Genomic DNA, 23,486 nt, shown 5'->3' on the forward strand with positions numbered 1-23,486 from the left:
ACAGGTTTATTGTGTAGGACTTGAACGTTCAAACCAAGGCAGGCTCAGCACGAGGAGAGCGTGAGACAGCCCTGAGCACAGCCACGATGATTAAACGCTGTGGGTTTGTGTTTGTGTTCCCCGGGGGATGTGTGAAGAACTGGAACGCCGGCAACAAGTCCTGAGGAAAGCCTCGGAACAGAATTAAATATGAATTTATTAAAAAAAAAATTAAAAAGAAAGAGGAGGAAAAACAATCGAAGAAGGGGTGCAGAATTGTAATGAGCTAAATAAATGAAGATGAAGCAGCAGTGGGGGGGAAGACTAATTGTTAGGCCCACATGGTGAGCATCGCCTCATTGCGCTTGGTTTGCTGGGACAGCACAGTTTGGGGGGACCCTGACGGGACAGTGAGGGGACATTCAGGGAAGCCATGAAGGGACAGTAAGGGTACCCTCAGGGAAGCCTGAAGGGACCATGAGGGGACAGTGAGGGGTCAGTGAGAGGACCTTCAGAGAAGCCTGAAGGGGCCATGAAGGGACAGTGAGGGACCCTGAGGAGATGCTGGGGGTACCCTGGGAGGAGCACTGGGAGAACCCTCAGGGAAGCCTGAAGGAACCCTGAGGGAACAATAAGGGGACCCTGGGGATACCCTGTGAGGATCACTGAGGGAACCATGAGGGGACAGTGAGAGGACCTTCAGAGAAGCCTGAAGGGACATGAAGGGATAGTGAGGGAACACTGTGGGGAGCACTGAGGGGACCATGAGGGGACCCTGAGGCCAGCGCTGAGGGGAGCCTAAGTGGAGCACTGAGGGAACCCTGAGAGGAGCACTGAGGGGACAGTGAAGGGGCAATGAGGGGACACTGAGTGGAGCACTGAGGGTACCATGAGTGGAGCACTGAGGGGACACTGAGCATTGAGGGGACACTGAGAGGAGCACTTGAGGGGACACTGAGCACCGAGGGGACACGGAGCGGGTCCCTGTCAGCCGCCCCCGGCCCCCCAGCACGGGCGTTGCGGCCAGCCCGCCATGCCCAGGCCGGGCCGCAGGGGGCGCAGCGCGGCGCGGGCGCTCCCCCAGCGCGGCCTCTCCTGCCGCCGCCGGTGGGCGGGAGCGCCGGGCCGGGCCAGGCCGGGCGGGCCCGTGGCGGGGGCCATGGCGCTGCCCGTGCTGTCCAGCTCGGCCGTGAAGTTCCGCCGGGTGTTGGCGCAGTTCCCGCAGGAGCTCAGCCTGGCCTTCGCCTACGGCTCCGGGGTGTTCCGGCAGGCGGGGGCCTCGGCCGAGCACGGCGAGGTGAGCGCTCGGGCCCCGCGGCGTTCCGCGCCCCGGAGCCGCTGCGGCCCTGCGGCTGTGAACGGCGAGGGGCAGCGATCCCAAACCCCGGGAATGGCGGGGGGCGGGTGTCCGGCCGAGCCCAGGGCGGTCCCGGCAGTGAGGGCTCGGGGTCCCTCTCAGCCCGGTGTGTGTCAGGTTGTTTATTTCTGCTTTTAGAGTTACTGCATGTTGTCCATCTGCTGTGCGCCGTATGAGGGGAATTTCAGATGTACTGCAGCACTGAAATGGCAGTCTGGGGAGCTTCCTCATCTTCTGAGGGCCAGAGCTTGGAAATGATGTTTATTTTTATTTTTGGGGTTTTGTTGAGAAAAGCGAAGGAATACACTACAAAGGAATATCCTAGAAATGCAGTTCATCGCTACCAGCTCTCGGGTGGTGCCTTTATATGCCCACATTCCCCCATTCATGGCCGAAAAGTTCTGTTCATTAGCACTGTGAGCACTGAGCTGTGGGTTTGGGTGGGAACATCTCACACCTGCTCCCCTGTTCTGCAGGGTTGAAATTTGGTCTTGACCAGAACAGGAAAATTTTGGACTGTCTGATACACTTGACAATAAACATACAACTTCACTGGAACCTTTCAACTGTATCTGACATTAATACTTGTGGTTTGGGTTTTATTTTTATATTTTACTCGTGAAAAATATTTAGCTGGAAGTTCGATACTGTGTATATCTTAAATTATTATAACACTAGTTCTTGCCATTTAAACCCCACCATTCTTGTTCTCCTCAGACAAATATGCTGGACTTCGTGTTTGCTGTTGATGATGTTGTGACCTGGCATATGACAAACTTGTCAAAGAACAGGAGTCATTATTCCTTCCTTAAATTCTTTGGGCCCAAAAACATAAGTACCATCCAGGGATATGGAGCAGGGATTTACTACAACACCTTAGTGCCATGCAATGGCAGGGTAAGTACGAGTAGTGTGAGTGAATGGAGTCAAATATTTATGTCTGTGAAGTATTAAAATGATTAGCTTAAAGTATTTTTCAGGAAGCAAATATTGCAGATTGTAATTGTAGATTAACTTGTGGTATCTTCAATATTTGTGTCTCAAACTGCTTCACTATCAGCATTTTAATTAAAAAGCAAACAGAGCAGCCTGTCTTACACCTTAGGAGTGTGAGCAGTGTTTGGAACTTGTAGCTAAAGCATTTCAGGAACTGGATTTATGTTCCTTATTGCTTTCTGTCTGCTAGTTTTGGTGGTGGTGCTTCATGTCAGCAGTTGACCATGTAGTCACGGCAAAGTGGGCTGTTGGATATAAAATGCAATTTACAACAGCAAGTTGGAATTGACATCTGTGTTGTTTGGTGCCTCATATCCTGACCTGTGAGGCTTGGGTGTAATCAATGATTCTGGTAAATGGTTCTTGCCCAGCAGTTCTGTTCCTGCACCTCTGTCTGGTAGGGAGGAGTGAGGGAAACACTGTCAGTCTTGCTGTTCTTGTCCCTCTATGAGATTTTGGGGTTTAGACCTTATTTTGATGTAAAAATGGATTTGGGATTTCATTTGAAGTGGTGTTTGCCATGACATTGTGTTCTTGGCTCTTCATGCCCTGCTCTTATGTTCTAATGTCTCAGTCATATCACAGCCTGTGTTCTTTTGGTATCCAGAAATTCTGGAGCTGCCTGCCTTGCTGTGGTGATAATCTTTGGAAGTTCAGCTACTCCAGAGTGGTAACAAACTGTGGAAAGTCCAGTTACATAAAATAAGCTGAAAAATCACTTTTTTTTTTTTTTCTTAACATCAAAGAGCAAGATAAAAAACTCCTTGATACACACCCCACCTCCCAATAACAGGATATAAGTCTTTGACAAACTATTGCTTGAATATTTTAAAATATTTTGATAAATATAATTTTTTACTATATTTTTAATATAAAGGCTAATGTGGATTATTCTAGCTATGGTGATATTTGGCTGCTGACTTTATTGCAGCTTTGATTCTAGAAAGGATCTTAGTTTCATGCATTCCATTTTCTGCTTGCAGAAGTTTGAATATCAATAGGAGGGAGATGTTTTCCTTTGCCTCATGTGTTAATTAAAACATAAAAATGTTTTCCAGTTTTTATTGGAGGTATGTGTGCCTTAGGATTAAGGACACTTATAGCAAGTACCAAGTTCCATGGTGCAGGTAGAAGTTTTTTCCAAAGCCTTTCTTTTGCCTTTTTTTTGCAGATGATAAAGTATGGAGTGATTAGCACTGATGCCCTGATTGAGGATCTGTTGCACTGGAGCACTCTCTACGTGGCTGGGCGCCTGCAGAAGCCGGTAACTGCTCTGCTCTCTCTGCAAATGCAGGAATTTACAGGGCTGGGAAAGAATCTCTTGGGGATTGAACTTTATCTGTCAGGGATCTGTGCTCAAATAATCTGCCCTGAAGTAGGGATGCAGCCCCAGAGGGATAATCTCTGAGAGAGGAGGTGAAATGGAGTTCCTCATGATGTTCTGTGGAAAAGGAACCCCTAAAGGGGAGTTTATTAATAACATTTTCTGCCTGTAGTAAATCTTGAATAACTCTATTAATGCCAAGTCCCTTTAATGTTAAACATATTATTTGCCTTTTATAACAGATTATAGAGGTGGCTAAAATTTAACACAGCTAAAGAATGGAAATCTTTAAAGGTGAAAGCAGCTTTGCTGTACAGTTACTGTCTGGTTCATAATTGAATGAACCATAAAAAATAATCTTTGCTTTCCCCCTTGTGCCTGCCTCGTTGTGCTTTCAGCAGGTGGCAGCAGTGCTAAGGGAAAATTTGTTCTGAGTGGAGGGGGAGAATCGAAGGAGAAATCTCTTCAGGTCTTGGAAGAGGAGTTAATTATGCTTTAGCTAAAAAACTTGGAGTGAAAGTTTGAATGGATTGTCTCAGAGTGCTGGCTTTATCTGCAGAGATGAATTACAGCATGAGCCAGGTTAGAGCAGCGGTTATCTCTGTAAAGGATGAAACTTAATCCATTGAGAAAGATAAGTGAAAGGAAAATTCTGGATGGCACTTCAGCAGTGAATGGTGAATGGCTGTTTTCAGTGCAACTGCATTTGCTGCTGCTTGGATTTGTGGCATGGCACAGTGAATATAAATTCTGTGTACTGTGAAAAAGCCTTCCTTCACTGTGGTGCTCTGTCAGATTTACCCCAAGAATCAACATTCATGTTTTACCAGGGGATAACCATTGCACTCTGACCTCCTGAGAGATTTGCATCTCTCTGAACCATTGAAAATTTGTTCAGAAATGCTATCAGTGTTTCAGACATTCAGATTTTGAAGCCTGCTGTAATATATTCTTTCCAAAAAACCCTGCTTTGTATTAGGGGGGGTTTAGAAGAGGAGGAGGTTATTCCTTTTGCTTCTTTAAGGTGTCTTCCATGAGGAGCAATGGCATCTCTGCTGAGTTTTGTGTTTTAAAGGCTCTAACTGTGGTGTCCTTAATGTGTCCATAACTTGCTGATGTTTCCATGGCAATCCTGAGGTACTGCAGTCACCTGTGTGACTGCTTGGGATGCCACCACAGATTTTCCTGTTCTGACTTCCCTTAGATTTCCCTGTAGCAACAAGCTAGGAATGTGCATTTAAGCAAATTGCTTGATGAGATTTGAGAAAAAACAAGAGCACTACCTTTGTTCACAAAGGTGTTTTAGGGTAGACAAATATTAAAAGCTGCCTTTTATAAGCAAGACAGGACTGCTTAACCAGAACCCTTGAAAAAGACAAACTCCCAGCAAGCAGGGATTCCTAGGGGAGTTGTTTCTGGAATTGCACAGTTATCCATCCCAAACCAGCTTCCCTTCATCTGCCAGTGTTTCTGTCTTCAGTTCTTACCCAAGATCTGCTTTTTATTGCAGAGTGTTTCCATACCCTGGGTGATTGAATTCTCTAGTTGGTCTTGAACAGTTTCAATGTTTCCTAAAAATAAACACTTCTAGTGGCAGGTAGAGGCATTCAAGTGATCTGTTCCTCATGGGTAAGTGAAGATCCCCTCAAGCAAAATGCAGAAATAAAGCCCTGCTTCCTCTAGCACAGCCCCTGGCTGAGAAACTGCTTGAAGCATTTGATAGGGGAGTCCTCTATTTAAAAAAAAAAAAAAAAAAAAAAAAAAAGGAATTAAGATGAATAGGAAAACTTATTTCTGTCTGGTGTTCTGTTCTCTTTTAGTATAGTCTTTTTTCTTATTGCACAATCACACATCTGTTGATGCATTCATATTTCCTGTTCTGATTAGTCTTAAATTCACAAGTATGAAAAGGTGACTAGCTCATGTCTGATGCATACAGCACTTCCAAACCAGTGTGTGAAAACAGCTTTTTCTAGCAGAGTGTTAATTCTTAAAATCACATTGTTTTGTCTCATGTGGTGGGGATACTCTAGTACTTGTTGTACCATGCCAGTAAGATCTACTCTTAAATTAATTTCTTACACAATCCAGCATAAAAAATAAATAACATTTCTAGCTCCAGCTTCAGTAGCACTTTGCTGTGGTCTTGCTTCCTAATGTCTCTGCTTTTGCAGGTGAAAATCCTGGCCCAGAATGAGAACAGCAGGCTGCAGGCTGCTCTTGTCAGCAACCTGAAGAGTGCAGTGCTGGCATCCTTCCTCATGCTGCCAGAGAGCTTCTCTGAAGAGGAGCTTTTCCTGCAGATTGCTGGCCTCTCCTACTCTGGTGAGTCTGGGGCTCTCAGGTGCCTGAGGAGAGCTGGAGTCTCATGTGTGATCAATCATCTCCCTTCCTGCTTTGGGCCTGCAGTGCTGCATTCACAGAATTCTCTGTGACTGTGGTTCTGTAACAGCCCCAGTAATTGGGTTTATTCACAGGAAATAGGTGCAGCTGCCTCAGCAATGCTGCCTGTACCTGCTTGGTTTGAGCAGCTCCGTGGGAGTGATTGGATATGATGAAATAATGGGGCTTCTCTCCTGTTTGCATGGATTGTGTTTTGGTGGAATGTTTCAAAACCTTGGGAAAAAAATGTTTCTTTGCACTCAGTGCAATGTTGAGTCATCTGATAGTCTGACTCATAGCTTGTCATCTCTTGTTGAGTGTGCTGTGTTAAAGGCTCTTACTTAGTTAACTCAAAGATCCTGATTATGATTCTTTGATTTACATTTAACACTCCTGCATGGTATTTGTTGAATTTCTCTTTTTTTTTCAGGAAATTGATAAGGAAAAATTTTGAAAAAACTACTGCAAATGGGTTTTCAGTATAAGATGTAATTGTTACAGTTTAACTCAGCAGTGCTTTTTAAATGTTGACATCCTTACTGGAATTACCATGAAGGAGCTTGGTTGGAGTTGTGCTTTACACAGCACTTCCCTGGCTCATACAGAAATGCACTTGTGGCTTTTGAAGGAAGCACAGGGAGGTCTAAGCTGCAGCCTGGCTGTACTCAGGAGTGTCACTGTTTTATGTAACACTTCTCAGGGCAGTTCACATTGCAGCTTGCTTTTCCAGAGCAGCTCTCTCCTGAATTTTAGCCTGTTTTACAGCACCAGGAGGAGGGTGCTGACAGGGGGATTGCCAGCCAGGGATGTTCAGTGCTCATCTGCCCACCTGCAACTGGCACTGGGTTCTTGCTGGGCACCACTTACCAAAATATTTTTTATTTATTCTTCGAAACAGTGCAATTAAACAAAAATCAGTGAAATGCTGAGACTGGCTGTGCCGTGTGAGCAAAGCTGCAGCCACACAGCTCCCAGCCGGGAATGCACAAGGAAAAGGCTGCTGGTGGATATTTGTTATGCTGCCATTTCCTTCAGTCTTTCAGAGGCTGTACTAGTAGACAAAATTGATTTTATGTGTTACTCTAATCAGTCTCCTTGGAGACTGCTGAGAAGAGTTGTTAATGCTTTAATTTAGAAAATGTTTATCTTTTATTTTCTCCTGCATTTTTTGAGAGCACTGAGTCAGTACCATTTATATGTGAAGTGTTTGTTTTGTGGCTCTGTATAAACTGAAATAAACTAAGGAAGGCTAGCAAGTTGGCACCTTTCAACAACGTTTCTCTCCTGAATGTGGGAAGTGGGAAAAGGAATTGATTCAGAATTTTGGTTGGTACAAGCTACACTGAGCATCCAGCTCCTGGCTGGAAACCCTGCAGGCAGCCAGGCTGGTACCTCACAGAGGTAGTGGAGTGCTTTCATACAGACTGACTGGCTTTTCATTTGTTCTCTTTGAAACTTCTCAGTTATGTAGCTGAAAAGAAAGTGTAAAGGCCAGTAATGTAACAGTGGTGTTAAAAGGAATTGCTTTTTGGAACTACTGACACGATGCTTGGCTAAGAGAAAAAGTCATCCAGTGATCTTACAGTGACTGCTGTTAGCTGAACTGCAGGTGCTGCCCTTGGAGTGCAGAATGCAAATTATTACCTCTGAGATTGGAACATTTCAGCTCATTTTCTTATGGATACAAAGTATGAGGACTGGGCAATTTGTTTAGTAATTGTTGAGACTGAGGTTATGTTTGCAAAGACTGTAACTGTTACTTGACAGCTGGAATTATTTTGTTTCCAAGTGAAGATGTGGACAGGTAGGCTGATGACATTGTATCACAGGCTATATATATATATATATGCCTTCAAGGACGTTTTTTCTGTGCTCGAAGGTGTTTGAATAGTTTTTTTTTACTCTTATATTGGCATACATAATATTGGAGAGCAGAGATTTAAATGACAGCTCTATACTGTGTTAATTTCTATTGTACTCTCCTTCACGTTTTGGGGTTTTCCTAATGCCTTAACTCTCTCTTTTCCTGCCTAGGTGATTTCAGAATGATAATAGGAGAAGACAGATTCAAAGTGCACAACATAGTGAAGCCCAACATTGCCCATTTCCAGAAGCTGTACAGTTCCATACTGCAGGGCTGCCCTCAAGTGGTGTACAAGCACCAGCAGGGAAGGCTTGAGGCAAGTGTTCTCCTTGAAACAGCTTTCTAACAAGGCTTCAGCACTGGCAGAAGGCAGGGATTGTGCCATGCACCAGGAGAACAGTGGTAGGCTCTGTGCTTGCTCTTTGTTGTGTTTCTGTTGTTTGGTTAATTCTGCAGCCAGCAGACTTGCCTTAAATACCAGGTTTTTATATGGAGGAGTTGCTGCTCATTTTCTGTGAGTATGAGCACAGAACAGACCCCAGCAGGGGAAGCAGAGTAGTAAAACCTGTGTTCTAATGGATTCCACATGGAAATGACAGGCTAGGAAGCGAGGGATCAACAGATGGTTTGTGTTAGAGGGGTGAGGCTGTAACTCAGAGGTGCAGCTTTCTGCAATCAAAAACTGCATCTCACAAAAAACCTCCTCAAGTTCCAGCTGTGAATATCACCTGACTAAATCTAAATGAAATTCTGGCATTAATATCCAGACAAACCCATTTTTCCTTAGCTTTTTGGGAAATCCAAAAATCCTCAAGTTGTAACTATGAATATCATCTGACTAAACCCAAGTGAAATTCTGGCACTAATACCCATACAAAACCATTTTTCCTTAGCTTTTTTAGGAAATCCAAAGTGATCAATATCTTGAATTCCATTTTTCTGGTGTAACATTGCAGCTAGGGGAGAGATGCCACAGTCAGTAGCAATTTTCCCTTTTTTAATATTCAAGTGTGATATAAACTTCATGGTGAAGTCACAAATAGCACCACTTGTCTCATGGATGTGGGCACCTCTTTATCCTCAAGCCTTGGTAATTCTGTCCCAAATGCCATCTTTTAGGATGTGTTTTTGCTAGAAATTCATTTAATTGCAGGCTTGAGTACAGTAAACAGTTTCACTGCAATGCTTTGGGGTAAAATACAGCCAAACCTGGATTATCCTGCAGCTGTCTCCAAGTTTTCTTATTGCTTGTGAACAATTTGGTGCAAGAAATATTTAAATGAATTTGGGAAAGAATTGCAAATGCTTCCTTTAAACAAATGCTGGTAGCATACTGCACATTTATTGCTGGCTAATAAATCTCTCCACAATCCCATAACAGTCATCAAGACTGCTTCAAATCAACAGCAAAATGAGGGCATTTAATCAAGCGTTTAATGCTTTATTGCTCACACCTTGCTGTGCTTATTGGGGTGCCTGAGTGCTGCTGGGGGTGCAGGAACAGGATGGAACCCCTTTTTCAGGAGATGCAGAGCTGCAGAGAGAATTCTTTGTTCAGGGCTGGCTGAGTGCTGCTGGGGGTGCAGGAACAGGATGGAACCCCTTTCTCAGGAGATGCAGAGCTGCAGACAGAATTCCTTGGTCAGGGCTGGCTGAGTGCTGCTGGGGGTGCAGGAACAGGATGGAACCCCTTTCTCAGGAGATGCAGAGCTGCAGACAGAATTCCTTGGTCAGGGCTGGCTGAGTGCTGCTGGGGGTGCAGGAACAGGATGGAACCCCTTTCTCAGGAGATGCAGAGCTGCAGACAGAATTCCTTGGTCAGGGGTCCCTCAGCAGCAGGGGAGGCAGAGCCCAGCCCTGAGCTCTGGTTCAGGCTCTGCTTCCTCCCACACAGAGCTCAGAGCTGCTCCCTCTCGCTGCCTCTGCAGTTGTAGCTGACTCATCTGGAGATCATTTTCTCCACACTGACAAAAGGGAGTGGAGAGGGCAATCAGGCTCCTGTCTGATGTCTCCATGAAGTGGCTAAAACCTTGTGTGGGAGGAATGGAGCTCTTCAGATTTTCCTCCTCTCTTGGAGAGCTCTGCCCCATGGTGCGTTGCAGTTTGGAGAAATCTGTCCAGGCCTGCACGTTGCTATCATTGTATTCAAAAAAGGCTCCTTGGATTTCTGATTTAGATTGCAAAATGTGGGATGAATGTTTGCTTCAGATTATACAAACCAGATGTGCTTTGGAGTTTAAAGCAGAGAAAATGGTTTTCTAGCTAAACTTGAAGTGTGTGTGTGTCTGCAGTTTGATTATATTCAGGCAGAAGAAACTCAGCTGAGGGGTCTTTGGGGAGCTTTTTTTTATTTTCCTGTGCTTGTGTTTCCAGAGGAAATTGGATACAACAGAAATTATACAATTTCAATGAACATTTGCTTGCAGACACAGCAAGATCATGTGTGTCTTCTTTGAATAAAAACCCTTGCAGTGACTCATTCTTCAAGTTGAAAACTGAGATGCTGCATTTCCCTGTTCTTGGAAGTTTTCATTACCATTGTCAAGGACCTTTTCTAGTGAAATGGATCAGGTTCTGTGAGATTTATCAGAGGTCAATTTTCTAACTTCTTTAAAAAAAAAAAAAAAAAGAGAACTGAAGGTTTTTAATGTCTTACTTTTATAACATTCAGATTGATAAAAGTCCAGAAGGTCAGTTTACACAACTCATGGCTTTGCCAAAGACTCTGCAACAACAGATAACTGCTCTGGTAAACCCTCCTGGAAAGAACAGAGACGTGGAAGAAATTTTACTGCAAGTTGCCCATGACCCTGACTGTGGATATCTGGTGCATCAAGGTAGGTCTGGCCCAGTGTTTGTGATCTCCTTTAAAACATGATAGATACACAAATCTATTGTATATGTTCTCCTGTTTCAGGTGGGTTAAAGAGGAGGGTGAGTTAAAGAGAAGGGTGAAAAAATCCAGGAGATAGTAATGAAATCCATTCCTGAAAGCCTGAGTTTGGATTTGGTTGCAGACAGGTTTTCTGAAATATTATCAATACAGAAGGATGTGTTTTGGTTTGGATCCTAAGGAATAATAGCGTGGCCTGCTTAGATCACCTAACTGTGGTGCTTCCATTTTCAGGCAAAACCTCATCAGTCAGAGATTGCAGGGCTGAGGTAATTCTGTGCCTTGCTGACATTTCCCTTGGCAGTCATGGTGCTTAGCCCAGACATGTGAGCCCTGGCAGGGAGCTGCAGCTGGAGGGGAAAGGCTGAGGTGCTTCTCATCAGCACAACTGCTCTGAGGCACCATTATGTCATATGAGCAAGTTCAAGCTGATGCTGCACACACCAGTGCTCTGCTACACTGCAGGAAAATGAGAAAGTTTGGTACTTGGGGTCCTTTGTGCATTTGAAGAACCTGGAACAGAAAATGTGCAAGGAAATTTTGCAAGCTCCCTGAGCACAGCAAAAATCCCCAGGAAACCTGGGAGCCACTAGACATGAACAGGGGAGCTGAGGCAGCTCTCAGCCTGATTTTTGTGGGGGAAACGAAGCTCCTGGGTGCTGCAGGTCTCCAGGGACAGCCTGGGATGAGCTGCACCTGGACATGGAGCTTTCAGCTTCTCTTGGGCTGGGCTGGAGCAGCAAAGGGCTGAAAGCTGGGTCTGGGAGCAGGAGCAGGGCTGGAGCTGCACACAGAGCAGGTTGGAGCTGCACACACAGCAGGGTTGGAGCTGCACACAGAGCAGGGCTGAGCTGCACACACAGCAGGGTTGGAGCTGCACACACAGAGCAGGGTTGGAGCTGCACACACAGCAGGGCTGAGCTGCACACAGAGCAGGGCTGAGCTGCACACACAGCAGGGCTGAGCTGCACACAGAGCAGGGTTGAGCTGCACACACAGCAGGGTTGGAGCTGCACACACAGCAGGGCTGAGCTGCACACAGAGCAGGGCTGGAGCTGCACACAGAGCAGGGTTGAGCTGCACACAGAGCAGGGCTGGAGCTGCACACAGAGCAGGGCTGGAGCTGCACACAGAGCAGGGCTGGAGCTGCACACACAGCAGGGCTGAGCTGCACACAGAGCAGGTTGGAGCTGCACACAGAGCAGGGCTGAGCTGCACACACAGCAGGGCTGAGCTGCACACACAGCAGGGCTGAGCTGCACACACAGCAGGGTTGGAGCTGCACACAGAGCAGGGTTGAGCTGCACACAGAGCAGGGTTGGAGCTGCACACAGAGCAGGGTTGAGCTGCACACAGAGCAGGGCTGAGCTGCACACACAGCAGGGCTGAGCTGCACACACAGCAGGGCTGAGCTGCACACAGAGCAGGGTTGAGCTGCACACACAGAGCAGGGCTGAGCTGCACACACAGCAGGGCTGAGCTGCACACAGAGCAGGGCTGAGCTGCACACAGAGCAGGGCTGAGCTGCACGCAGAGCAGGGTTGGAGCTGCACACAGAGCAGGGCTGAGCTGCACACAGAGCAGGGCTGAGCTGCACACAGAGCAGGGCTGAGCTGCACACAGAGCAGGGCTGAGCTGCACACACAGCAGGGCTGAGCTGCACACAGAGCAGGGCTGAGCTGCACACAGAGCAGGGCTGGAGCTGCACACAGAGCAGGGCTGAGCTGCACACAGAGCAGGGCTGGAGCTGCACACAGAGCAGGGCTGAGCTGCACACAGAGCAGGTTGGAGCTGCACACAGAGCAGGGTTGGAGCTGCACACAGAGCAGGGTTGGAGCTGCACACAGAGCAGGGTTTAGCTGCACACAGAGCAGGGTTTGAGCTGCACACACAGCAGGGCTGAGCTGCACACAGAGCTCTGATGGTGCTGTGCGTGTGTTTCTGTAGCAGACTGGGCACATCTTCTCAGCCCTGCACTTTAAACCCATCGCAGAACACATAAAAATATTCTCTCCCTTTTGTGACCAAAGCATTTTCCTAATTTATCAATCTGGGTAAAGGCCAGGCCAAGCCATTTGGGAATCCTACAAGACAGAGCTGATTACTGAAGTTGAATTGTGTTGTCCCAAGATACTCTGCTACATCAACACAATTTGTTTCCCTTTCCTATTCCTACCCCTCACATGATTTTACAGTGGAATATTGTATCCTTACTTACACATGGGTTGTGCTAAGCTTTGTTCTTCAGTGTGGATGCAGGATTTAAAAATATTTGAAATTTTATTGAATGGGCCAATGCAGACTGTGTCAGTTTGGAAGATTAGCTCTGAGACTGCTGCAGCTCTGCATTTCTTTCAATTATTTAGTGATGTAAATAGTTTTGTACATATCAATATGCTTTTATGTGAGTTAGAACAAATACAACTTCATAGTTCTGAAAAAAAATTAAGATTTCTTTTTAAACTGTTCTATTAAGAACCCCTGGACAATGACAGCTGAATGTGCCACAGTGCAGTGATAAACAAGCCTTATCTCCAAAAGCTGTAATTTAGGAAAGCCAGGAAAGAGCTGCACCATAGAGGTGTCTCTGCTTGATCAGAGAAGTGCCAAATCCCAATTTCATGTTGAAGTAAACAGGGAGGATCATTTGTTCTGCTCCAGAATGTTAATTTACCTTAGATGAAACAACTCTGAATCCTTTGTGGTTAATCATCTTAGCAGAGAGCTAATGGGAACACTTAATAAATGGGTTTTATCAATTCCTACTGCTTGTTGTCTGTTTTAGTACTGATTTGGGATTTTTTCTATGTTACATATAAAATAAATTAAAATAGTTTAGGGAATACTTTTAATTAGTATGAAAAAGCAGAGCAAACCCAAATTTTCTCAGTGTATGCTTTACTTTCAGGCTGGCTTGGTTGTATAAGTGGAACAATATTTAACTTGTGCATGGTGGAGGGGCAAAGAATCCCCACACAAGTGCTGGACGGGTAACATCTGTGTGCTTTTCCCTCTGCAGGCATTTCAGCAATTGTGAGATCCTCCAGTATAGTGCAGAGTGCTAAAACCATCCTGACAGCTGGTAAGAATGTGTGGGGTGTCTGTCAGTGTGGGCCTGCTGATTTCACACAGCAAAAATCTTACAGGGGTTTAAAGAATAAAATTTTTATGTGTTTCGCTAAAAGTCGCTGGAAAATAAAAGCAACATTTAAAGCAGAGGCTTTCTTGCAAAATTATAAAATGTTGAATGAGGCTGGAGTCTGTGTGACTTAAATTAACAAACCAAACAACAGCATCAGCTTTCATTTTCTCTGTTCTGGAGCTGGGCAGAGGAGATTTTGTGGAGCAAAAGAATTGGAAGAGAGGGATAAGACCCCTCCAGTGTTATTCCTGTTGAATTTAAGTTATTCCTTTAAATTCAAGGTGTCCCAGAGCCAGGTAAGTGCAGGAGTAGAACAGAAATGGTTAAACTGTGGGGTTATAAATCACCTCTGAGGCTCTTTAGCTCCCCTTGTGTGATGCACTCAATCACTGACACTCTGGGGAGTCCTCATGGATCTTTGAGTAACACTTGGCATTTTTATCTTCATTTTTTATCATTTTATCATCATTTTATGATCATTTTTATAGTAATTTTATTGTCATTTTTTATCATTCTGCTTCATGCACCTGAAATCAGTTCTTTGGGAGATGTTTCTATTTCCCTTGGTCTTAACTGATTTTGATTTGTATATAGTGGCTTTTTTCTCCTTCAAACAAAGTGTAGTTTCCTTCTAATCAGTTGTGTAGAGTTGCATGTAAAAACTATTTTCTACTAGTGGTTTTTGTGGTGCAAACATATTTTTGGGATTTGGTTTAGGTAGAGCAAAGCAATTTTGGGCCTTTGCCTCCAGCACAAGCCAAATTTAAGCAAGGAGGCTTGGGAGGGTGGATTTTTCTTACTTTTTCCATTATTTAGTTTTTGGGGTTTTTTGGGTTTTATTTTTTATGTATTTACACTTGTCTGCCGGAATCTGCTCAAAACCATGAGTGACAGAATTCAGGAGTGAAATTTCACTGCTCAAGGATGTCACCTCACTGTTTTTGAGGTGTGGTGTTGGTGTGATCTGCTCTGGAATTGAGCAGGGATGGTGTCCATGGCTTTAGAGTTAATTAGCAAAAACATTTTGCAATTTTTATATTTTTTAAAATATTTTTCTCCAAACGCTTATGAGTTTACATTAAATCTGCATTTATTTTAAATCTGTCCGTATCTCCTAATGAAGATTTTCTCCCAGTCATGGTTTCTTAATTTGAAATGCATCACTGGGGCAGCTCCTGGGGCTCTCCATGTTCATAGGATACAGAATTTACACAGAGAAATCAGGAATGTGGCTCCTGCATGGAAATATTTGCTTGACTCAGGCAAGGAATGTGTTTTACAGGGAAATGTGGAGCTTTAAATCCAGTCCCTAAGGATGCTGCATTTCTTTCTTTACTCTTTTTCCAAATCTTGTCTAATATTCTGTTCCCCCAAGACCTATTTTCACACTTTGTAGTAAAGACTTTAGGAATAATATAAGGCTCTGACCTTCTGCAGTGCTTATGTCAGGAATAGTAGCTTAAAATAAAAGAGAATGATGAAATCTGTGGCTCCATTGAGCTTTGACTTTTTATTGCTGTTCCTAATAACTGTACAAGTACTTTGTAAAGCTGCAAAAAAACGTTTTCATTAGCTGGCCATGACTCTTCTTGAAGTGTTCTAGGGAACACAGTCTGGTTTCTTTAGCTGATTATTTTATCTTAACACCACCAGCAAAGGTGAGATGCCTGCTCAGGGCCACAGCAGGGCAGTGCAATGTCCAGCATTTCTAAATTCAGAGGTAAATCAGCAATAGCTGTGCTCAGATGCCATGCTGGGTATGAACATTACTGGCAAGGAGCACAAGAAGGAATTTCAACCCATTTAAGAGAACTTTTCTCATCTTTCTCTGCCAGTGTGGTTTCCAAGTGGAGCCCCAGCTCTGTGTTTTTGTTTGTTGTTAAATGCCCTATTTAGTTTTTGAGAATGTGCCTGTGTGTTTCTTTGAGGCTGTGGTGAGGTTGCCTCTCTGTTTCCCATTAGAGATGGCACCAGGCTTGCATTTGTTTTCCCACATAGCCAGAGCCTGCCTGGGCTTTGGGAACTCACTCTGCAACTCTTATATTTAGCTCCTCTGAAAATGTTGATACTTCTTTAGCTTCTTTCTTCTTTATATTTCACTCAAGGAATGCTGCAAGCTTTGAAAATTTTTCTATAAACACAGTCTTACAGCATAAATCACCAATTGAAGCATTTGTCCAAGATATTTTTAAGGTAGCACAAATGTTCTGAGTAGCATTTATTTTCAAGAATTCAAGGATTTCCTTTTTTAAAGGAGCAGGTTTCATTTGTTCAAGATACTTTTAAGTTAGGACAAATATTCTGAGTAGCATTTATTTTCAAGAATTCAAGGATTTTTTTCTTAAAGAAGCAGGTTTCATTTGTCCAAGATACTTTTAAGTTAGGACAAATGTTCTGCAGAGCATTTGTTTTCAAGGATTCAAGGATTTTTTTTTAAAGGAGCAAGTTTGATTTTTTCAAGATACTTTTAAGTTAGGACAAATATTCTGAGTAGCATTTATTTTCAAGGATTCAAGGATTTTTTTCTTAAAGGAACAGGTTTCATTTGTCCAAGATACTTTTAAAGTAGCACAAATGTTCTGAATAGCGTTTGTTTTCAAGGATTTTTTTTTTTAAGGAGCAGGTTTACATATCAGATATTCAGTTTTTGTGATAACTGCTCTCTTCATCAGCTGTCTGAGCTGATAACTGCTGGCTTCAGTGTAAATATCTGTAAATATGCATACATCTGTGCATGCCACACTACAAATATATATATGATTTGCTCCACATGACATATATTTTACTCAAGGAATGCTGCAAGCTTTGAAAATTTTTCTATAAACACAGTCTTACAGCATAAATCATCAATTGAAGCATTTGTCCAAGATACTTTTAAGGTAGCACAAATGTTCTGAAGAGCACTTATTTTCAAGAATTCAAGGATTTTTTTCTTAAAGGAGCAGGTTTCATTTGTCCAAGATATTTTTAAGGTAGCACAAATGTTCTGAAGAGCATTTGTTTTCAAGGAGTTTTTTTAAGGAGCAGGTTTACATATCAAATATTCAGTTTTTGTGATAACTGCTCTCTTTATCAGCTAAAGTCTTGATTTCACAGAATATATGTGTCCTGTAAGAGGGATCCATACAGACAACTCCAAGAGCTACTTGGAGCTCTAGTTTGAATTCTAATTTGAATCCTCACATAGACCTATAGAGATTTTCTGTGACAATTTTCTCCCCAAACAGAAATTTTTAGGTCATAATAGCCAGAAAACTACCCAGATCTTGGGTGAAAGGCAAAAAAATCCAAATCTTTCCTTTTTCTTTCCTTCTGTATTATCAATCCACACTGTTATCCCTCTGTGTTCCATCACTTTAAGTGTTGTGGCATGACTTGTAGGCAGGAAGAGATGTGCTGGCTTCAGTGTAAATATCTGTAAATATGCATGTATCTGTGCATGCCACACTACAAATATAGAATTATTTGCTCCAACAAATAATTATATATTTGTCTAGCAGCACATCCATCCAAAGGCAGTCCAGGACACTGCAGCCAGGTAGTCCTAGCAGGACACTTTTGGGGACTCCCAGACAAACCCTGTCTTGCAAAAAACTCAGTGTGGATGGTTAAGTGAAACCAGACACGGGTTGTGTTTACACAAGCACTGTGGGCTCCGTCCCATGTGCATGAGGGCTTTGTTCTGTGTCCTCCAGTGGAAAAATCTAAAGGGGAGGTGCAACCAGCGAGTCACAGCTTCAGAGCTGAAGTAACAGACATTTTCGTGTGGTCCAAGTGCTTCAGATTCTGAGAGAGAGCTGTAATTACAGCCATTAACTTTTCTTGCAGCTGGGATTCATCGGCCTGAGGGCTGCTCTGGGGAGAGGCTGAGCGGGATGGACAAACCTGTGCTGGGCAGTGGTGGGGCCAGCAGCTCCTTCTGTGCCCTGGGTGGAGCTCTGAGGGATGGGAGGGATGTGCTGGTGGGCAGGCCAGAGCAGCGATTTATCTCTCTGCAGCTGAGAGCAGTGATGTCCCTGCAGTGCCTGCACCATTCCCTGCAGCTGAGAGCAGCAGTGTCCCTGCAGTGCCTGCACCATTCCCTGCAGCTGAGAGCAGCAGTGGCCCTGCAGTACCTGCACCATTCCCTGCAGCTGAGAGCAGCAGTGTCCCTGCAGTACCTGCACCATTCCCTGCAGCTGAGAGCAGCAGTGTCCCTGCAGTGCCTGCACCATTCCCTGCAGGCTGAGAGCAGTGATGTCCCTGCAGTGCCTGCACCATTCCCTGCAGCTGAGAGCAGCAGTGTCCCTGCAGTGCCTGCACCATTCCCTGCAGCTGAGAGCAGCAGTGGCCCTGCAGTACCTGCACCATTCCCTGCAGCTGAGAGCAGCAGTGTCCCTGCAGTGCCTGCACCATTCCCTGCAGCTGAGAGCAGCAGTGTCCCTGCAGTGCCTGCACCATTCCCTGCAGCTGAGAGCAGCAGTGTCCCTGCAGTGCCTGCACCATTCCCTGCAGCTGAGAGCAGCAGTGTCCCTGCAGTGCCTGCACCATTCCCTGCAGCTGAGAGCAGCAGTGTCCCTGCAGTGCCTGCACCATTCCCTGCAGCTGAGAGCAGCAGTGTCCCTGCAGTGCCTGCACCATTCCCTGCAGCTGAGAGCAGTGATGTCCCTGCAGTGCCTGCACCATTCCCTGCAGCTGAGGGCAGTGATGTCCCTGCAGTGCCTGCACCATTCCCTGCAGCTGAGAGCAGTGATGTCCCTGCAGTGCCTGCACCATTCCCTGCAGCTGAGAGCAGTGATGTCCCTGCAGTGCCTGCACCATTCCCTGCAGGCTGAGGGCAGTGATGTCCCTGCAGTGCCTGCACCATTCCCTGCAGCTGAGAGCAGTGATGTCCCTGCAGTGCCTGCACCATTCCCTGCAGCTGAGGGCAGTGATGTCCCTGCAGTGCCTGCACCATTCCCTGCAGGCTGAGGGCAGCAGTGTCCCTGCAGCTGAGAGCAGCAGTGTTCCTGCAGGGGGAGAGCAGGAATCTCCCTGCAGGCTGAGAGCAGCAGTGTCCCTGCAGTACCTGCACCATTCCCTGCAGGTTGACAGCAGCAATGTCCCTGCAGCTGAGAGCAGCAGCAGTGTCCCTGCAGGCTGCAGTACCTGCAGCATTCCCTGCAGTCCTGCAGCAGGGAATGGATCCTGGATCTCCCACACGCTGCACTGCACTTCCAGAAGCAGCTGGAATTCACTGCATTGGCAGAGCAGCAGTTCTCTCTCAGGGGAGCTGCATCCTGCAGCTTGGGCATTTCCAGAGCCACACTTACACAATTCTAACTTCTCTCATTGTGCTGTGCCAGAGCCCAGCCTGGCTTTGTGCTGCTGCAGGAATTGTTGCTCTGTGTGCAATCTCCATGCAGATTTCTCAGGCACTTGGTTATTTATTTGTTATTTGAGATGCTGCAAGGAAAAGCCTGTCATGACTTCATTAGTGCACTTGATTTTACAAAAACCTGGTAAATATGGAAAAGTTGGAGCTTGCACATGGGATACACATGGATTTGTCAGTTCAAAATACATGGATGGATGTGTTCCTACCCAAGGTGAAGCTGAGTTGATTTAAATTTCAGTTGGAGGCAAGAGAAGTGCAGAGCTGTTTCTCTGCAGTCTGTTTGTTATCAGGGGCTTCTTACTGTGCCACATTCCTTCAGAAATGAGTGTGCCCCTTTCCTTCTTGCTGCCAACTCATTTGTCTTCTTGCAACTTGAATTTGAATGCATCTATCACTTAAAATATTATATCTTTAATTGATTTCTTTCTTTCACTTTCCTTTTTCTTGAGGTCTTTCCAAATCAGGTTTCATTATACCCTTCCCACTCATCCCCCAAAAAATTAAAGACAGTGCAGCACATGGCTAAACTTGGGTTGAGGTTCCTTGTTTGTTGCAAATCTTTCCTTGTGTTCTGGGCTGTGATGTTGTGTGACTTTTGGCTAAATCCCTTGTGTGTTTTCAGTCAGTTTTGTCAGGTGTTCAATTAAATAAACATAGGAGAGATTGTAGTAAATATAATTTACTACACCTTAAATCTGTGCACGTGTCAAAATTAGAGCTTTCTGTGCATTACTAAAAAGTTGCCTTTTCAGTTCTGAATTTGTGAGGGTGTGATTAGACTGTGCTGTAATCTGAGCAATCACTCTGTGTAGTTTTGGGTTTATTTGTTTGGTTTGGGGTGATTTTTTAAACAAAAAAGGAAAAGCAAGTTGCTGCACTGGCTGGGATCTCAGAACCCCCTGAAATGCCAAGACTAACAGTGATTTGTTGTAAAATTTATAAATGCTCTGTGACTAAACCCAGCAAAAGGCTGTGGGTTTTTACTCTAGGTCTGTAAGAGAACTTCAGAAATTATTCCAAGGATACATTTTACAAATTTTGTAGGAGTCATCCTCGGTCCCATCATATCTAAAACTCATAAATGCTTGGAGGCCACAACTGCTGCTGCTCTGCAGATTGTCTGCCTTTATTGTATGCCATGGCATGGAATTTACCAGAATTCTGCTCTATTTGCTCTGCTTTGATGGCATTAAAAGTATTTTTGGTGGCATTATTTACTGTGCTGTGCCTGTGACAGGAAGGTTATTTGCATGTCTGCCTGCTGCATTAGGCTGTCATTCCCCCGGGGAAATCCTACATTTGATGCACTAAGCACCTTCTGCTAAATGTTGATTTTTTTTTTTCTCTCTTTTTTCTTCTTTTTTTAGGGGCAAAGAAATCTGTGATCTACAGTTTGAAGAAATTATATAAGATGGCAAAAGGAGAGTTAAAGAAGCCATCCTGAGTCTGTACATACTGTGTATGGGTAAATAAATGGTACTTTTTCTCTAAATGTTTTGCAGATGTGACTTTGCATACTTGAGAAGATTCCAGTGTATTTAAAAAGTCTGTTCTGATGATTTACATGCCCAATTTTCTTAATGAAATAAGAACTTTTTTAATGGAGGTTTGTTGGCAATAGGGCAAAGGAATTATACTCTGTAAATACTGAAATGAATTTTCCTGTGGATTTTGAAGAACATTAAGTAAAAAAGATTGATTGTACAGATGGATTAAAACCCAAAGTGATTAATTTTCTATGTGGTGGTAACTTTACTTCCCAAAATACCCTCAGAGTCTCAAAATGATCAATATCCCAAATTTAGTTCTTTCAGGGATTTCTAGAACTGAAGAATCCATTGAGATTTTAGTAGATATGAAACTGGCCTCTGACATTCCTGCCCTGGTTCATTCCTGCTCTCATTCCCCCAGGTTCATCCTTGGAATTCCTCTGAGGATGCTCCCTGTGGCATCTTGAATCCCAAAATCTGCCCCAGTGTGGGAGAGGGAAAGAGCAGCTTGGCAGGTGTCACATCCCTTGATAAGGATATTTAATAATGTTAATTAATAAGGATATTTAATAATAATAAATTTGTGTGTTCCTCTCGTGAGGCTGAGATGAAAAGTGCCCAATTCTTGGGCATTGTCATGAGGGCCAGAGTTGGAAGGAAAATCAGAATTCTATGGATCTCTTTAGGCAGACTTAAGCAGTATTTGTTGTTTGGCAGATTTCACCAAAACACTTGAAAATTTGGAATATTATGAACAAAAGCACAGCTTGGTTAATTCTTTGATTATCTTTTTTTTCCCCTTAAAATACTGCCCACAAAGATGAAACTTGAACTCCCTTTAAATGAGCTAAACCAAAGAGAATTGAAGTTTTACATGACTTGTTGCATTAATCATGCCATGGAAGAATGGACATGTCTGGTGCTGTAAACTGGGAGGATCTTTTATAAATAGAATATTTTTCACACTGACTCAGGTGGGTTTGCTAATTTGGGAAATTTTCCTTAATAGAAATAAACTCAGGTAAGGTTTCATTTTCCTTGTGAGACTGTCAATGATAAAAATAATTTAATGGTTAAAAAAAAGGAAATAAAATGTATCTTTCGTGATCAGCATGTTTGGGTTTTTTCCTTGTGTATTATGTGATCACCAGGGCCATCTCTCAAAGCTACATGTGATTTAGTGATCTCACTTTAAAAAATACATTATTTCAGTTGGAATTGTCTGATAATTGTTTCCAGAGAGAATTTCAGAGCATAAATTTAAGAAAGACAATAAAAAATAAATTGTTGTATGGAATAGGACTCATAGAGACTTGCTTTAATCACAGGGAAACTTTTAAGTATTGATTATTTTTAAATATTTGAGTTTGAAATTTTAACCCAGACTCAGGAAATAATTACTCTGAAATAGGAAATAAATAACTGGGAAACTTTCTAAGGTCAGAGGCAGGTTCCTCACACTTTGCATTATCCATTGGTGATAGAATGTGTGAAACAAATCCCCTCAAATGTCCCTTTGCTGATGGCACAACCTTTTTATGGGGGCAAAGAATGTTTGTATGGCCCTGGCATTCTCTGGCCCTATTAGTAAGAGGCCACAGTCCCCAGTTTGAAAAGTTTCTATTATAAAAAATGGAACTAGGGGATTTAAGCCATTTCCAGGTAAATCTGGAAATTTTAATGCTGCAATGCAGTTGGTAGCATTTCAAAGCAGCTTTCTTTTAAAAGGCCTTTGGAATACAGTTGAAGAGAATGTTCTGGATGTTAAAGCCACACTTAAAAGTGGGGTTTGGTGCTTCTGAAGGCTGCTGAAATGGAGGTTCAGAGCGTGAGAGGGCAGTGACACACCAGGCTGGTGACATGAGCGGGGCTCCCTGCCACAGTGAGAGCCCAGGCTCCATCCTGCACCTTGCTGCCTGAGCATTTACCCAGAAATAAAGTTCTTGTGGGGAGAAAGGAAAAGAGTGAAGCCCTGCTGGCTGTTTAGCAGCCAATTAACCCTTTTTATGTGCAGCAGATGCTGTGTGGAGTCGGGCCCAGCCCTGAGCTGTCACTGTCACCGTGCCAGAGGATCCCTGTGTCCTGCACAGGTGGGACTTCACTGCACTTCCTGTAACCTGAGCCGCCTCTGTTTGCCTTGTGTTGCTAGATACCCACAGCAGGGCTCGGCTTGGCTTTATGAACTCTGCGCACAGCAATAGAAGAAGTCATTTCTTGCTCTTTGGAGTGAGTTTTGCAAATCCCAGCTCGATAGTTCCATCTGTTGATGCACTGCCAGTATCCAAGACTGTGCGTTAAATCTTTGGGAGATGTAAAAAAGTCCTTCCTCCTCATCCATATGGGCTGAAAAGTGGATTCTGCTCTGTAAATCATTCATCTTGAGCTTTTTAAGAGTGGCCTACCTTTCCCCTCGGGGCCACTGGGCTTGAATGTATTTATTTTTCTGGCAGAGAGCCACGAATGAATCATAGCCCTGAGCAGCTCGTTGTGAACTCCTCACCATTGTTAAGAGACTACTTGGGGCAGTTGTTACAGAGCTTTGCTATGTAAAACTTTTAAGGGAAGAGAGATTGATTTCAGCCTTGTTAGCTGCTTTTGAAGTCCCCAGCAGTTGTGTGGAAATGATTTTTTGTGCTCTTACAGCTGTAATCCAGTAAAATAACCGGGGATTGTTGCACGGGAAGCTGGGACATGGGAATAAGT

General features: G+C 44.1%; 1 protein-coding gene across 2 annotated transcripts; it reads left to right on the top strand.

Annotated features, from left to right (window-relative positions):
• Nucleotides 1–1,092: 1,092 nt before the first annotated feature.
• Nucleotides 1,093–21,931, top strand: TAMM41 (TAM41 mitochondrial translocator assembly and maintenance homolog). Of its 2 annotated transcripts, XM_058812983.1 has the most exons (9): nt 1,093–1,276; nt 2,054–2,233; nt 3,504–3,596; nt 5,831–5,981; nt 8,073–8,218; nt 10,574–10,739; nt 13,815–13,877; nt 20,661–20,769; nt 21,604–21,931. In XM_058812983.1, the coding sequence occupies exons 1-8, from the start codon at nt 1,139–1,141 to the stop codon at nt 20,735–20,737; spliced, it is 1,014 nt and encodes a 337-aa protein (XP_058668966.1). In that variant the 5' UTR covers nt 1,093–1,138; the 3' UTR covers nt 20,738–20,769; nt 21,604–21,931. The 2 variants fall into 2 exon arrangements, with proteins under 2 accessions (XP_058668966.1, XP_058668965.1); XM_058812982.1 differs by having other exon boundaries at nt 20,661–21,931.
• Nucleotides 21,932–23,486: the final 1,555 nt, after the last annotated feature.

Source organism: Ammospiza caudacuta, chromosome 12 (assembly GCF_027887145.1).
Source record: "Ammospiza caudacuta isolate bAmmCau1 chromosome 12, bAmmCau1.pri, whole genome shotgun sequence".
Classification (NCBI taxonomy): Eukaryota; Metazoa; Chordata; class Aves; order Passeriformes; family Passerellidae; genus Ammospiza; species Ammospiza caudacuta.